The sequence below is a fragment of the Armigeres subalbatus genome, chromosome 2 (assembly GCF_024139115.2).
Source record: "Armigeres subalbatus isolate Guangzhou_Male chromosome 2, GZ_Asu_2, whole genome shotgun sequence".
Lineage (NCBI taxonomy): Eukaryota > Metazoa > Arthropoda > Insecta > Diptera > Culicidae > Armigeres > Armigeres subalbatus.
The window spans coordinates 354,990,884-355,005,497 of NC_085140.1; the positions used below are offsets into that span (position 1 = coordinate 354,990,884).

The window sequence follows — 14,614 nt, forward strand, 5'->3', positions numbered from 1 at the left end:
CTTGGAATAGATTTAATGTATCTTAGAGCAAGAAATCTAAATTATAAGATAATTTTTGAATGATTTTGTTATCCGACCTCCAAAATGGTCGGTGACCATTCTCACTCCTGACGACGGTACCTCTGCATATGTGATACTAAACAAGTAGCCGTCTTCTACACAGCTGTTTGAGAATGGAACGCAATGTACTGAAAACTGTTCAGTTTGGATTACAACCAGTTCTGTTAAATATCTCGGGATCTGTGGGATTTATAAGTTGCCGTCTTTAACAGCTATTTGGAAATTAAAAACAAAAGTGTAGATAAAAGTGGGATTGGTAGTCATATATGGCTACCGTTTCCGCCACATGCGCAGGAGGCCATGGGTTCCATATCAGCCCGTTTCACTCTCCTACTTTGTATCTTTCTCTATCTAGAACAGGAAATGGATTTCTGTGCCGTCGTTGGGACGTTTTGGGGCGTTTTGGGGCCTCTTTCCCTACTCTCCTCTGCCATGCCTCGAAGTGTCGATATCGATAGGTACTAACAGTTCTACGTTACGACCCTCCTCCCTCGGCATGTGCCATCCATACTAACACCTATGCGCACACTCTTATGCCATGTCTCGAGGTGGCGACTGCGGTTGCCACCCGCTGCCACACTCTTACCTCGACATGTGCAAACCCCTGATTTACTTCCCCGCGCTCAGCCTGTTTTCGCTCTAACTAACCAATCACAAGTTAGTCATGCTTGCCGACTGCTGCTCGGCGCACCAAGCTGCAAGCTGCAGGCAATCTGAGTGATTGCAGTCGAAACTGCGACCCACTTCTTCACCGCGTGGCACACCCTTTGGATAAGGGTATCCGGGGTTGTGTCCCGACCGCAAACGTCTAGCGTAGCTCTTCTTTCGACGCCGAAACGAGGACATACGAACAGTATGTGTTCTGCAGTTTCATCAACACCTGGGCAGCCAGGGCAGACGGGACGGGGACGGGGAATTGTGTCAGATGGAAGTGAACTTCCCTATGGGGTCTCCCCACCCAACTCGATATGTTAGGTATCAGCCGGTGGGTCCAGCTACCTTTAGAAGAGTTATCCCACTCGTGCTGCCATCTGGCAACCGAAGTCACCCTGATGCTTTCGCGGGCTCCTCTGGTGCCACGTAGCTCGAAACACTCTTCGTCTTCCCAGATGACCAACCCGACTGGTATCATGCTTGTTATCACGCAGGCCGCATCGTGTGATATTGTACGATAGGCAGATATCTTGGCGATCTTTGCCACCAACTTAATAGCGTCCAACGTGGACTTACCATTGCGAAAACCGAATTGATTGCTTGACAGGCCATTCGTACCCTCTGAGTACGCGGTCAGCCTGTTGAGAATAATCCTCTCTAGCAACTTTCCCGTCGTGTCTATAAGACAGATTGGTCTATACGCCGATGGGTCGCCCGGCATTTTCTCGGCCTTCGGCAATAACATCAATTTCTGCTTTTTCCATCTTTCGGGGAATCTACACTCATCAAGGCATCTTTGCATAGCTAGCCTGAACAAGTTCGCTATGATCGCTGCTTTGTGAGCGCTGTTCGGAACTCCATCAGGCCCTGAAGCTTTGTTCGTTACCAGGGATTTGGCCACCGCGAGTAACTCTTTGTTCGTTACTAGAGCCGCTATTTCGGCCGCACCTATATTGCCTTGCGGTGCAGGAGGCCAGGGACTTGTGGCTCAAGACGGGAAGAGTACCTCGATAATCCACGTATTGTATTGTTTTTCTTTACCATGTCAATGGTAAAGTATTTATTACTAAATTTTAGCATAGTTATGGATTAAAAAATTATTCTTTATGGAATCTCCTAAGCTATTTTATGGATTTATGGTAGCGTTTTATGGAACATTTGCATGTTATTGACGAATCGTTTTTTTTTTTTCATTTTTTTATGGATCCGTCTTTATCGTTAATATGCAAAAGTATGTTTTGCCTATACGAATGCAAGAATGGTAACTTGGCTTAGAAACCTCGCAGTTAACAAATGTTGACGTACCTAATGAATACTAAGCAGTGGGGAGTGTAATGCCAATAAAAAAAGAATGCTTTGCTATTTTGTTGGATGATAATGATAAACACCCATAGCATTTTGTCAGAAACGTATACCAAACTGAGTTCCCTCATGCCGCCATTATTGCATTGTTGAGCGCAAAATATTGGGTAGTTGCAAATAATATTGAGTCTAAACTATACATACAACGAAACGTATTTACTAATACTATCCAAGTTAAACTTTTCAAATCTAGAAGTCTTTGTTCATAAATTAGGAGGATATCACATCACCCCTTTAGAATTTGGAAAACATTTTCTCCTCTTATGTTACCATGGTTAACCGCAGACGGCTCTATAGTGTTTTACTCTTCGCAGTCCACAGATAGCAGACGAATTCTTCCGGTGGTTGGACTTTTTTCGATTGGTTTTAGAATTTTACTCTTCTGGCGTTTCTTTACTGAATATAGGCAAATGAGGGAGGTAATCCAGAATAATAATTACGTGAACGTTAAGTCGAATGCAAAAATTCATTGATACATACATTGGGTTTCAACACGAACGAGACTAATTTGATCCATTCATGAGATTCTTGGAATTGAGTTCTTCCCAATCGTCTTAGCTCGCATATTTTCTTAAAACAGAGCCAAGATAAATTGCTTTCTATGAATTCATGAACAATTTTTAACGTCTAGATTGTGGTCAGTCATTGACGAGTCATTGCATATCTGTTTTCTGTGTACTAACACCATACATAAAATGTGGGTGATGTTTCAACTAAAATAGTTAAAATAGTAAAAAAAACTTTTCTTTCCCGAGTGGTTAAGCTGCAAAACAGTTCCCAAGCCTGCCGGCTGGACTTTCAACGGCAATGAACGAGCAGCTAGCGAAAAAAGCTTAAAAGACAAAGTCTTCCCATGCTACACTAACTCATCTGCATCACCAACTACCTTCCTACTTAGATTACATGGAAGGTTTTCAATATGTGAACTCTGTGTTTGCAAAATCCATCCTTGCGACTGTTAATGTTGGTAGCTTTCGATTCATGGTAGTCTATCGAGACAACAACTATGGCGAGGTGAAACGTGCTGTGCTCTAAGGAGCGCAAACGTCTTTTTAGTTACTGCTATGAAACATGTGACTAAGGGTGAAGGAGGCGCTTTTAGCGATTTTCCATTTCTAAGAGCGCACTTTTTTTTCGTACCTTGTGACTTTTCAAAGCACTCCTGCATTACAAGTGGTGGGAGAAAAGCAAGAGACATAAACAGTTTAGATTTACAACGATTTAGTCCGGGTAAAGTGCAACGTAAGAGTCTATTGAGAAACGGTGAAGACACTTACAGCTGTTTCGTTTTCTTATCCGGTTCTCGAGAAAATGACACTTGGCACCTGAAAAAAAAGCTGGGGAACATGAAAGTAGCAAACAGTTCCACTTGGACTTTTTTCTGTTCTTTTATCTGTTGTTTTTTGACTCCATAGAATTTAAAGTTTACAAACTAGTTTCTAATGCAGCTTACTGGTAGAGAGGAAGAGGAGGATGCTGTTTAACGAACCATCACAACTCAATTCAACCCGACGTGTATTGATGATATTTAGTATCATGGAGACGGGCATCCCTAGCAATTACTGCTGCTTCGATGGTTATAGGCACTTTCAATTCCCCCCCAGTTGGCGAAAGCGAATTTTATCAACATACATTTTGTTCCGATAATTATGATAATTAAAACAATACTTTCTTACAGCAACCCATATGTTTCAAGATGGATTTTCAACTTGAGGAAATATTTCCAATTGTCATTTAAACATTATGTATCTATTTATTATAAGGCTATTGAAAGACGTTTGTTAGTTTGTTTGGTGATTATGAAGATAATTTTCTCATCGTTCCAAGTTATTCGAAGTGATATTTTGTAGATTTCAAAAAGAATAAATCCCATGTTTTGGAAAGTGAGTTAAATTTACCTAACTTTTGATTAGTTTCCATGCAAATTGAGTATCTTTTGCTTAACATCATATGAAGTTTAACTCATCTCAAGAAAAAATATTATATTTTGGGTTCCCACACTAAACCTCCGATTTAAGTGAAAAGTACCTAAAATAAAGTACTTCTTCCTAACCATGTAAATAGTTCGATTTAGAATAATATATTTGTTTCCACTAAAAACAATATTCCTCGATCAGCGGAATGTGCAATGTAAACAGATACTTTTAACTTTCGTTAGTGCTTTCTTCCCGTGAATTCAGAGGAATCTCTAAAGGATTCCCTTGCAGAAATTCAAAACAAAAATTCTTAGGGAAATTCATTGGAATTTCTTCGCGAAAGTTCAGCAGTAGGGACACGGCAGGTATTTCCGTCCATCGTCGTAGGGGCTAAAACTAACGAAAGCAACGTCAATTTGCTAGAACTCCACTACAGCAGAACGTTTCTCCTTAGCTTACGATTTAGAACGAATGAGTTTGCCAAAAAAGTGTCTTTTTCATTGGTTTTCGAGACTATGACGAAAAGCCAAAAATGCTTGCCTTAACACTATTTTCCGTAAAAATTCAAAACAATTTATCATGGACATTTGTTGGAAATTACGGTAATTTTCCGTTGTTCCGTGGGCCTGGGCAACTGGAACGCTTGCTCGCTCAAGAGCAAAACGATCGAGTTGAAGGATTTCCTTAAGGAGAAGGAAGTAAAGAGGGTTCATCACCAAAATGCACCTGAAACCGGGGAAAGGTGAACGTCAACATCCCGGACTTTCGCATCGTGTGACTTGACCTGCCGTGCAAGAGAGGTGGTATGGCTATCGCACTTCGAACATTAACTGTCGCCTGCTGCCAAGCTTTCAGCTCGATGTTATCAAGAAAAACGATGTTGAAGTTACCACTTCTGTCGGCACAATCACGCTCATCGCGGCGTACTGCCCAACTCAAGCCAAAGCCGGCGATGGATCATCGGTCGCCCTTCGGAGGGACATCATCAAGCTTACGCGGCGGCAAGGTCAATACATCATTGCCGGTGACCTGAACGTGAAGCATCACGATTGGGGCAACAGTCGCGTCAATCAAAACGGTACCATCTGGAGCAACAACATGGAGGAAGGCTTCACGATCCTGAGCCACACTCAACTGAGTCGGTCCAGAGTCCATGCAACGTTAGACCTGTACACAACCAACATGAACGATCACATCTCGCAGCCGATTGTGAACCGATAGCTCAGCTCGGATCACTATCCGGTGGTGGCGGGAGTAGGCACCTCGGTTAATCGGCATCGGCAGTCCCGGCGTAACTACCATCGAGTCGATTGGGGTTGGTTCCAAAGATACGTTGACTACAACATGGAATACCATAACCATTAATACACTCACCAAAGATTTAATCCGTTTACGAAATGTCACGCGAAGGCAGTACCAGCGTACCGGACTGCCTGTTCTTAAGACACGTTGCAATCGCTTAACAAAAAATATCCAGGCCAGAATGGTGGACTTCAGGAATAGTGATTTCTCCAATAAGATCCGCGCTCTTCCAGACTGTGCAAATTCGTTCTGACCAAAATTGTAAAATCCTGCCGGCAAGGACATTTCGGGTCTCAATCAGCGGAGTGAGTTCCATTGTGACCATCGTCGCAGGCGTTTTCCAAGGCAGTATCCTCGAGCACCTGCTTTTCAATCTGTTCACCTCCGACATGCCAGAACCTCCAGAAGGCGGCATTCTGTCTCTGATCGCAGATGACACCTCCATCGTCTACAACGGTAGTGTGATCAGAGCACTAGAGTCAAAACTCCAGCGAGGCCTGGTTGTCCTGACAGAGTATCTCACCAGCTGGAAAATTTGTATCAACACAGGTCATCATTTTCCCCCACTCTAAATCCCCTTAGCATTTGCCGCCTGGGGACTGTCAAATTATCCTCAATGGCAATACTGTGGAATGGGCCAGTGATACCGATTACCTTGGCTTGACCCTAGGCAGCAAGCTTATTTTTTGGCAACAGGTTTTCAAGAGGCCCGGAAGCCTCCTTTCAAGAGGCCCGGAAGCCTCCTTTCAAGAGGCCCGGAAGCCTCCTTTCAAGAGGCCCGGAAGCCTCCTTTCAAGAGGCCCGGAAGCCTCCTTTCAAGAGGCCCGGAAGCCTCCTTTCAAGAGGCCGGAAGCCTCCTTTCAAGAGGCCCGAAGCCTCGTTTCAAGAGGCCCGGAAGCCTCCTTTCAAGAGGCCCGGAAGCCTTCTTTCAAGAGCACCGCAGGCCAGTATTCAAGTGGCCTGGAAGCTCCCTTTCAAGAGACCCGGAAGCTTCCTTTCAAGAGGCCTGGAAGCCTCCTTTCAAGAGGCCCGAAAGCCTCCTTTCAAGAGGCTCCTTTCAAGAGGCCCGGAAGCCTCCTTTCAAGAGGCCCGGAAGCTTCCTTTGAAGAGGCCCGGAAGCCGCCTTTCAGGAGGCTCCTTTCAAGAGGCCCGTAAGCCTCCTTTCAAGAAACCCTGAAGCTTCCTTCCAAAAGGCCCGGAAGCTTCCTTTGAAGAGGCCCGGAAGCCCTCTTTCGAAAGGCCTGGAAGCTTCCTTTCAAGAGGCCTGGTAGCCTCCTTTCAAGACGCCGGGAAGCCTCCTTTCAAGAGGCCCGGAAGCCTCCTTTCAAGAGGCCTGGAAGCCTCCTTTCCAGTGGCCTGGAAGCCTTCTTTCAAGAGGCCCTGGAAGCCTTCTTTCAAGAGGCCCGAAGCCTCCTTTCAAGAGGCCAGAAGCCTCCTTTCAAGATGCCTGGAAGCCTCCTTTCAAGAGGCTCGGAAGCCTCCTTTCAAGAGAACCGGAAGCCTTCTTTCAAGAGACCCGGAAGCCTTCTTTCAAGAGAACCGGAAGCCTCCTTTCAAGAGGCCCGGAAGCCTTCTTTCAAGAGGCCCGGAAGCCTCCTTTCAAGAGGCCCGGAAGCCTTCTTTCAAGAGGCCCGGAAGCCTCCTTTCAAAAGACTCGGAAGCCTCCTTTCAAGGGGCCCGGAAGCTTTCTTCCAGGGGGGCCGGAAACCCCTTTTAAGGGGCTCGGAAGCCTTTTTTTAAAGGCCCGGAAGCCTCCTTTCAAGAGGCTCGGAAGACTCTTCTTAAGAGGCTCGGAAGCCTTCTTTCGAGAAGCTGGGAAGCCTCCCCTCAAGAACTTCGGAATTCTTCTTTCAAGAGGCTTGGAATCGTACTTTCAAGTGGCTCAGAAGCGTCCTTCCAATATTTTAGGAATCCTCCTACTAAGAAGCTCGAAACTCGCCATTGAAGTGGCTCAAAATCCGCCATTAAAGAGGCTCGGAAGCCTTACTTCAAGAGGCTCATAGGACTCTTATCAAGAGGCGCGGAAGCCAACTTTCATGAGATTTAGAAGCTTTGAAAGAATTATTTTTTCAAGAAGCTTAGAAACCTTCTTTAAGTAGCTACAAAGCCGCCGATAGAAAGGGGCTCGGAATCATCCTTTTAAGAGGCTCATAAGCCTTTAGTAGACATAAAAGTCTTTATATATAAGCTTAATTTGAATTGGAAAGTTTCACGGAATAATGAAAATTTCAGCCAACTTTATGGAGAGCCATACTGCCGTGAATCGCATATCTGTCCCATCTTTGCTGGGTTTCCTATTCATATGGGACAAATATGCGATTCACGGCAGCATATATCATGTTAAGTTTCAGGTCCATTCTTCATAGATCCTATGAATTACGCCTCTTTGCATTTACACCAAAAAAATTAAGGGTACCTCAATTAATGCAAAAGTTCGAAGGTCTACCTCTCAAGAGAAAGATTGAGAACCGCTGGACTACGGCATGCCGGTCTGGGAGAGCTGCGCTAAAACTCATTATCTGAAGCTCCAACGAGTGTAAAAGAAGTTCCTGAGGATGACCCGCAACACTCCTCCCAGGACTCGAAATTCTGAGGTCCACCGTCTGGCTGGTATCAAAACACTTCACGAGCGCTTTGGTGAGTGTAACGATCGGCAATATAATTTTATTCAGTCACTGAGTAGACTAAAGTTAGAGTGTAATTTCGAATTGATCCTCTGTTCACTTTTTTATCTCCAAGCCCTCTACAGCATGATCACAGAAATTCGTCGAAGACACAAAAATAAATTCGGATAGAGGGATAGACTGCTTTATTAGTATTTGTGAAATGAAGAGAATGCATTGTTCTTATATAGGGATGTTCAAACACGTCCTAGACGTGCAAAATCTGTAATTATGCGCATGAAACGATTTAGTTCACTTTTTCATTGCATACATTGTAACCCAAAAAAAAATTGTCTTGAGCAGCAAAATCTTTTGAGAAACTTTTCGGTATTCAAACCGGAAACTAAAAAAAAGATCTTTGGAATTTCCACAGAAACTTCTTTGTAAACTTCTCAGGATTTTCTAAAATTCCCCGGGAAAGTATTTAGAATTCCAACGGAAACTTTCTTGGATTAAAATTGTTTTGGCTAGTGGCTAGTTTCCTACCCGCCGCTGCCACCATCCAGGCGTTAACTTTTATGCGCAAATACCCAGCATGAGTTAAACGCAAGAAATTTGTATGGCGAAAGATTTGTTCGGAAAATTCTTCTAAAGTCTACTAAGGGTGATAGGGGTTTGGCAAGGTGCAAATTTGGCCTATGTGGTTTATGGACAGCCCCTGTTGACATTCGGAAGGTTTTCCCGTGAAAATTTGGAATACTTTCCGGTGGAAATTTGGATGATGGGATTTTTATAATGGTATCAATTTGTTTATAATCTCATATAAACAAATCAATTATTTGTAAACATATTACCCATCTATTATACTGAATCTATGAAATTATTATTAATTTTCATCTATTGTAGTGTAATATGTATCTATATGAAAGCAACCTCCGTATAGTCCCAAATTATTTCCATCCTACCTACCTTATTGATAACGAAGTGCAGCGTCGGACCCTTGGTCTTGCAGGTCAGCACGTAGTTGCCCGGCTGGGAGACGCAATCCCGTATCAGAAAGTCCCCATCCCGCTGGACAATCTCTTCGGCTCGCTGCCGTGGAATCGGTCCGTGGTACCAGGCGTGCGATCGTAAATCTCTCGAATCCAGCGACAGCTCCCATTCGAGGGCTTTTTTCAGGGCGACCGCTTCGTTACCGCTAGTGCCACCACCGTCCGGTGATTCCTGTGTGTGGGCGGGTGGAAGCGGAAAAGTGCGAGAGGTGTTTTCGTGTTGAGTTGAATGTCGGCCGGCGGCCATGAATGGAGTTGAAAAAGGGAGGAAAAAAAGGATGCGAAACGTTAGATTGAGGGTCGTGAACGAATTAAACAAGAGTCTGTATAAGAGTCGTTTAGGGTGATTTAATGATTACGGGTTAATATCCGGAAATAAAAATAGTTTTTTTTTGTAAATAAAAACTGTAGGTAGTATTAGTAGTTATGCTCCAGTGAATTTAGGTGAGTAATTTCATAAAGCAAACGATTAAACCGCGTAGTCAGCAATTGACGTTTCCCATCATTATTCGCTTAATCGATTATTTAATTTACTTAAGATCAACTTCCTCAGAGAACCCATATTTTTTTGACACACGTGCAGACCTTTTCCAGTTTTTGTTATCGATTTTAAAAATAGTTGGGCCTTGGGAAAGTTGACCTTAAATAAGCAGTGTTGGTAAAATCATTCACAAATCTCAATCATCGAGCTCTCCCGCGCGAGCAAACTCGTTTGCGAATGAATGCATCATGCTTGAGTTTCTCATGCAAAATCGCATCGTTCAAGCGATGGAAATCAATTTTGAGGCAATTTATTGTTTTCACACGCAAGTGTATCCATTGTTCTATGCGATGAACGCCAACTCACGATTGATTTGAATCGTTCATGAGTTTTGAGCTTGTAGCAAAACGGTTCGGTTCAAGAAATTGTGCCCAAAACTCGATTACATGTTGGGAGTCGGCAACATAAGAACAATTGATCCAAACCTCACATTGATTTTATAAACAGCTTATTGTAGAAGGATAATTTGTTTATGTTTTTAAACTACATATATTATTTTTCTACACTTCGAAATAAATAAATAAATTAGCAATGAGAACTCAAATACACTTCTTGCAAATTAATTATCTTGTCTACTGCTATATTAGAATCAGGGTTGGAAAATGTCACCGAGTCATGAGATTGCTATTGTTTATTTGCTAATAGCCTTTTTAAAGTTATTTACAATTAGTTTTGATGAATATGTAATGCACAAAGGTCTTACAGATAATTGTTTAAAATACAAAATGTGGGACATGATAGCGAAATTACAAAAATGTCAAGGAATGACATGACATTAAGGTTATTTGGCAATAATTTACATTAACATTAGCAACACTGCCCAACCCGTGTAACACACATGTTGTAAATCAGTTGATGATACTCATATATGACCAAATTAGGTCATATATGAGTTATTGTAACCAAATCAACGTGAATTGTGTTGCTAGGGAAGTCACCGAAACAGCATTTTCCAACTAGAGATATATTTTTTAAGACCCTCCTTTAATAATAATATATTTTAGTAATTCAAGGAACTTACAAATCGTTCCTTAGTAAAAGCTTTAGGATGTCAATGTTAAAGTGGTACTAATTGCGGTATTTTTGATTTCATGACACATTTTTGAACCTTGATTTAATATGTAAATAGTTGAATCGTAGAGTAGATCTCGTATGTATTTCGAAACAATAGGAGTTTTATTGGGTTGAAATATAGAAAAATGTGAGCTTGCGGTTTCGAATATTCCTCTAAAGCAAATATATTATCGTATTTGACCACGAAAACGATTGCCTTGATCTAAATAAGTTACAATGAAACTTTATTAAATCTGCATGGAAAACTTAAGAGAAATGTTTACCGGTTCATGTTTTACGAATTGTCTGAAGTGTATCACTTTAGCATTGCCACTCTGTATTTATTTATGTTTCATGTTTACCCCATCAATCAGTAAAAGATATGAATGGTGAATTCAAAATGTATGAAATTGTAAAAGTCTCTGCTGTACGAATAGTAAAAACAAAGTATCTCATACCACACTTACCATATCTAGCAGATCGCCCAGACTCTTGCTTTGCTTCGCGTTACTGGCCGTCAGACACTCATAGCTGCTGAAACAAAGAAAGATAAATTTAATTAAAAAAAATCCCTTCCTTATTACTTCCTTATTTCTAATGGTAGATATTGCATTTAAGGAGAGACCGCAACCATCGTCAGCAAGAGGAAGGACTATTCTCGAGGAAATTCTATCACTCCCAGCGACGAAAGAGAGCTACTAATAGCTTTTATGGGCATAATATCATTTTGCTTCCTATCGACTGATTCCTCACTTAGACTCAACCACCTTGTGGCTTCCTCTCCTCTGTCTGCCTAACAGGATGGGAATATTTACCAATGGATTGAGATTCCTATCGCCACGTCCGTTGCCGATGGGTTCGTTGTCGAATGTAAACAAGGCAGAAATCGATTGATCGCAAAGTGAAAATCGACTTTTAAATGTAATCCAATCTGTACGAGTGTAATTTTTCCGACTTTTCTTTCTGCTGGTGTGCGCTTCAGCTGGACGACCGATATTGTCGTCGAAGTTGTCGGATCCGTATTCGCCATTTTTCGTTTTGATTGTTATAGAAGTGAGTTGGTTAACAATGACTGAATGAAAAAAGTTATTAGAGTTGCTCACGATTAAATTCTATATCACGTGTTGTAGTTCTTATGTGTTGCTATGGATCCAAATTCCAATAATCAATCTTCATATTCTGTACATGTATCTACTATTAAACAAAACTCATGTTTTTAACATGAATTAATGCAAAGACGACATCCGGTTATGACTAGGAATAATATTTCGACGCGATGCTGTAGTTCTCGAACTCTAAAATCGACTAGGTACTGACGTTTGTTGTTTGATTGAGAAAACTCCGAGATTATTTATTCACAATGTAGGAAGGGGATCATCGCTTTAACGGCGTTGAAGTCACTAGCATGTTTGTATGATTGCATGTTCAGATAAGTTAAAATACTAAGTTATTACGATAATCTAAGCTATTACGATATATGAATGTCCCGGTGAGTGTTTTTTCCCAGGGGAGACGTTAGATAGGGGTTTTGAAAACTGATCAGCAGCATATAAGCATAAAAGCATATGGAGAAGCATGGTACATTAGGGCAGTTAAAATTTCAAAAATGTACGAAAATTCCAACTCGCATGTTACTACATATAAGCTTCTTTTTTTTTTTGTAATTTGGGAACCCTGGAAGAAGTTTTTGAATTTTCATAAACGAATGCAGCAGTAAACTCATTAGTTTTTGGCACGCCACCTACATTTTTGCATCGGCGCGCCGCCGTTCAAAATTTGTCTCGCCGATTCAAGTTTATAGAAGTTCACAGGATTGCAGAAGGCCGTGGAAATTCCAAAGATTGAATGGAATTCTCGTACCTACAATTTCCCTATTGATATTCCCTCCTCATCATACAATTTTTCGTTGATATTTCGAAAAGCGCTCCGTAAAACCTGAGACGTGCGTCCGGTGGAAATTCCCGTTGAAACTCAAATAATTTGTTATTCAAATAAAAATTTTGAACGGAGGAGGACCGTTTTGCAGAAAGCTATTTGGCCGAATATGTCATATGACAGAACAAACTATTTGGCCGAAGCCTATCTTGCCTAAAGCTGCTTAGCTGAAAATGACGTACGGCTAAACTCTTTGCTAGCTTAACTTAGCTTTAGCTTTGACTGACTACACATATCTATGGTTGCTATATTCTCTGATTGACCAGAATCAGTGAAATTGCACAAAGAATCAACTGAATGATTGACTGGGATTGTTCAAGCAAGTGTGCAAGTTCCAATGACTCATAAATATGTTAAAATAATCAATAGCGGCGCCAGCCACGTAATTGTAGTCAGTTAGGAAGAGGTAAGGAATATTAGTAGGTGATTTGTGGTATTTGAGGACCGTGTTTGTCTCTGCGTTTTCACAAGAACCACAGGAAGGATTATCAGTTAGTAGGTATGCATCGTTGGATCTAGAGTAACTATGATAAATTATGCGACCGTGCCAGGTTTTTCACACAATGATTTTAACAAACTATTATTGGGACGCACACGAACTAATTTCCTGCATACCGAACAGGAACACGATTAAACGCGCACCAATTGATTTACTTTCTGACCGCACAAAGCACAAGTATACCGGATCATGTGTAGTGTCTAGGAACATGATCAAACGCGTACTCTACATCATGCATGCCCAGTGGCATATGCAAACTGTGAAGGATCGCGCTTTGAACGACCGAAACGACGCGTAACACTAACGCACGATCCTTCGAACACAAATCAATTAACTTCGCTGTCCCTCGACGAGAAAAAAATCACGCCTTGCACGTCCAGTAGGAATATGACCGAAACCATGCGTAACAGTAACACACGATCTTTCAAACACTAATCAAATTACCTTCGCTGCCCTCGACGAGAAAAAAGTTACAAGATTCATGCCTGGTGGCATATGTAAACTGTTGACGAACGCGTCCAATCTTGCACTAATTTATTCATTTACGACTGCACTATGCACACACGTGGATCTCGTGACTATTTTGCGTCTTAATACGAACGCGTCCAATCTTGCACTCCTGTCGTTCAGCAGAACTCCGACTTTTTCAGCAGTCGGTTTGCCGAAATGGTCGTTTAGCAGTAAGGGTCATTTGGGCGAAATAGACAATCGGCCGAAAGTGTCGTTTGGTTCACACTCAGTTCAGCTCGGCATATTTTGATTCTTTTGCCGAGATCCGCACAGCCGAGTACTCGGTAAGAAACTTTCTGCTGATATCTCAGCTGAAAAATGAATTTATTTACTGCGGCACTCAAAGGAGCCACCGTAAACATACGTTCATTCAGCCGATATTCCAGCAAACGAACTTAAACCGAGATTTGCACAGCCGAGATCGGTGGAAAAATTTAAGTGTGTTGAGCTGATAATATTGTCGTATGTCCCAAAAGGTCTTTTCGTCGAATGGTTTTTTGGCAGAAAAAACCCTTCGTGCCAAATGGCTTTTTCTGTCAAAAGACCATTTCTACCAAACGAGATTTACGGCCAAATAATCTATCCAGTCAAACGACATTTTCGACCAAATGACCATTTTGGCCAAATAGCATTTTCGGCCAAATTACCAATTAGGGCAAACAATTCTTTGGGCCAAATTACCAGTTTGGCCGAATGTTTCTTTCGGCTGTATGTCGCTTTCGGCCAAATGACATTTTCAACCAAACCATTTTCGATCTTATAATCGTTTCGAATAAAGGTAGTCGAGTCAAGTACGAGACACTGAAGACGACCTTACTGTTGAGGTCGAAATACGTATCTGTCAAGGTACAATTAAGTGGTGGAATTAAATAAGATTGTACAAACTCGTCTTATGACAAGTGGTATTATTCAGCCAAATTAAATTCGGCTAGATGTGTTTCAGATTATCGTGTTATTTGGATAAATGGCATTCGAACGAATGGCTTTGCCGTCGAAAGACTTTCGGGCACAGGCCGGAAGGTGTTTAACTGAATTTATCGTACGGCCGAAACCCATCTGGCTGAAAATGTGTTTGGCCAAATAGGTCAGTTGACCGAAAACGCCATTCCATCTGAACGGCAATTTCG

At 41.9% G+C, this 14,614-nt stretch overlaps 1 protein-coding gene across 15 annotated transcripts in view; it reads right to left on the reverse strand.

The window, feature by feature from the left end:
* LOC134212939 (breast cancer anti-estrogen resistance protein 3 homolog) overlaps nt 1–14,614 on the reverse strand; it is a 234,339-nt gene that overhangs the window by 15,385 nt on the left and 204,340 nt on the right. For 13 of the 15 annotated variants that reach the window (XM_062691299.1, XM_062691308.1, XM_062691304.1 and 10 more), the window contains 2 exons: nt 11,011–11,077; nt 8,867–9,121 (listed from right to left, as the gene is read on the reverse strand). In XM_062691299.1, coding sequence (XP_062547283.1) covers nt 8,867–9,121; nt 11,011–11,077 — 322 coding nt within the window. The remainder of the gene's footprint in view (nt 1–8,866; nt 9,122–11,010; nt 11,078–14,614) is intronic. The other 2 variants (XM_062691298.1, XM_062691309.1) reach the window with 1 other exon arrangement.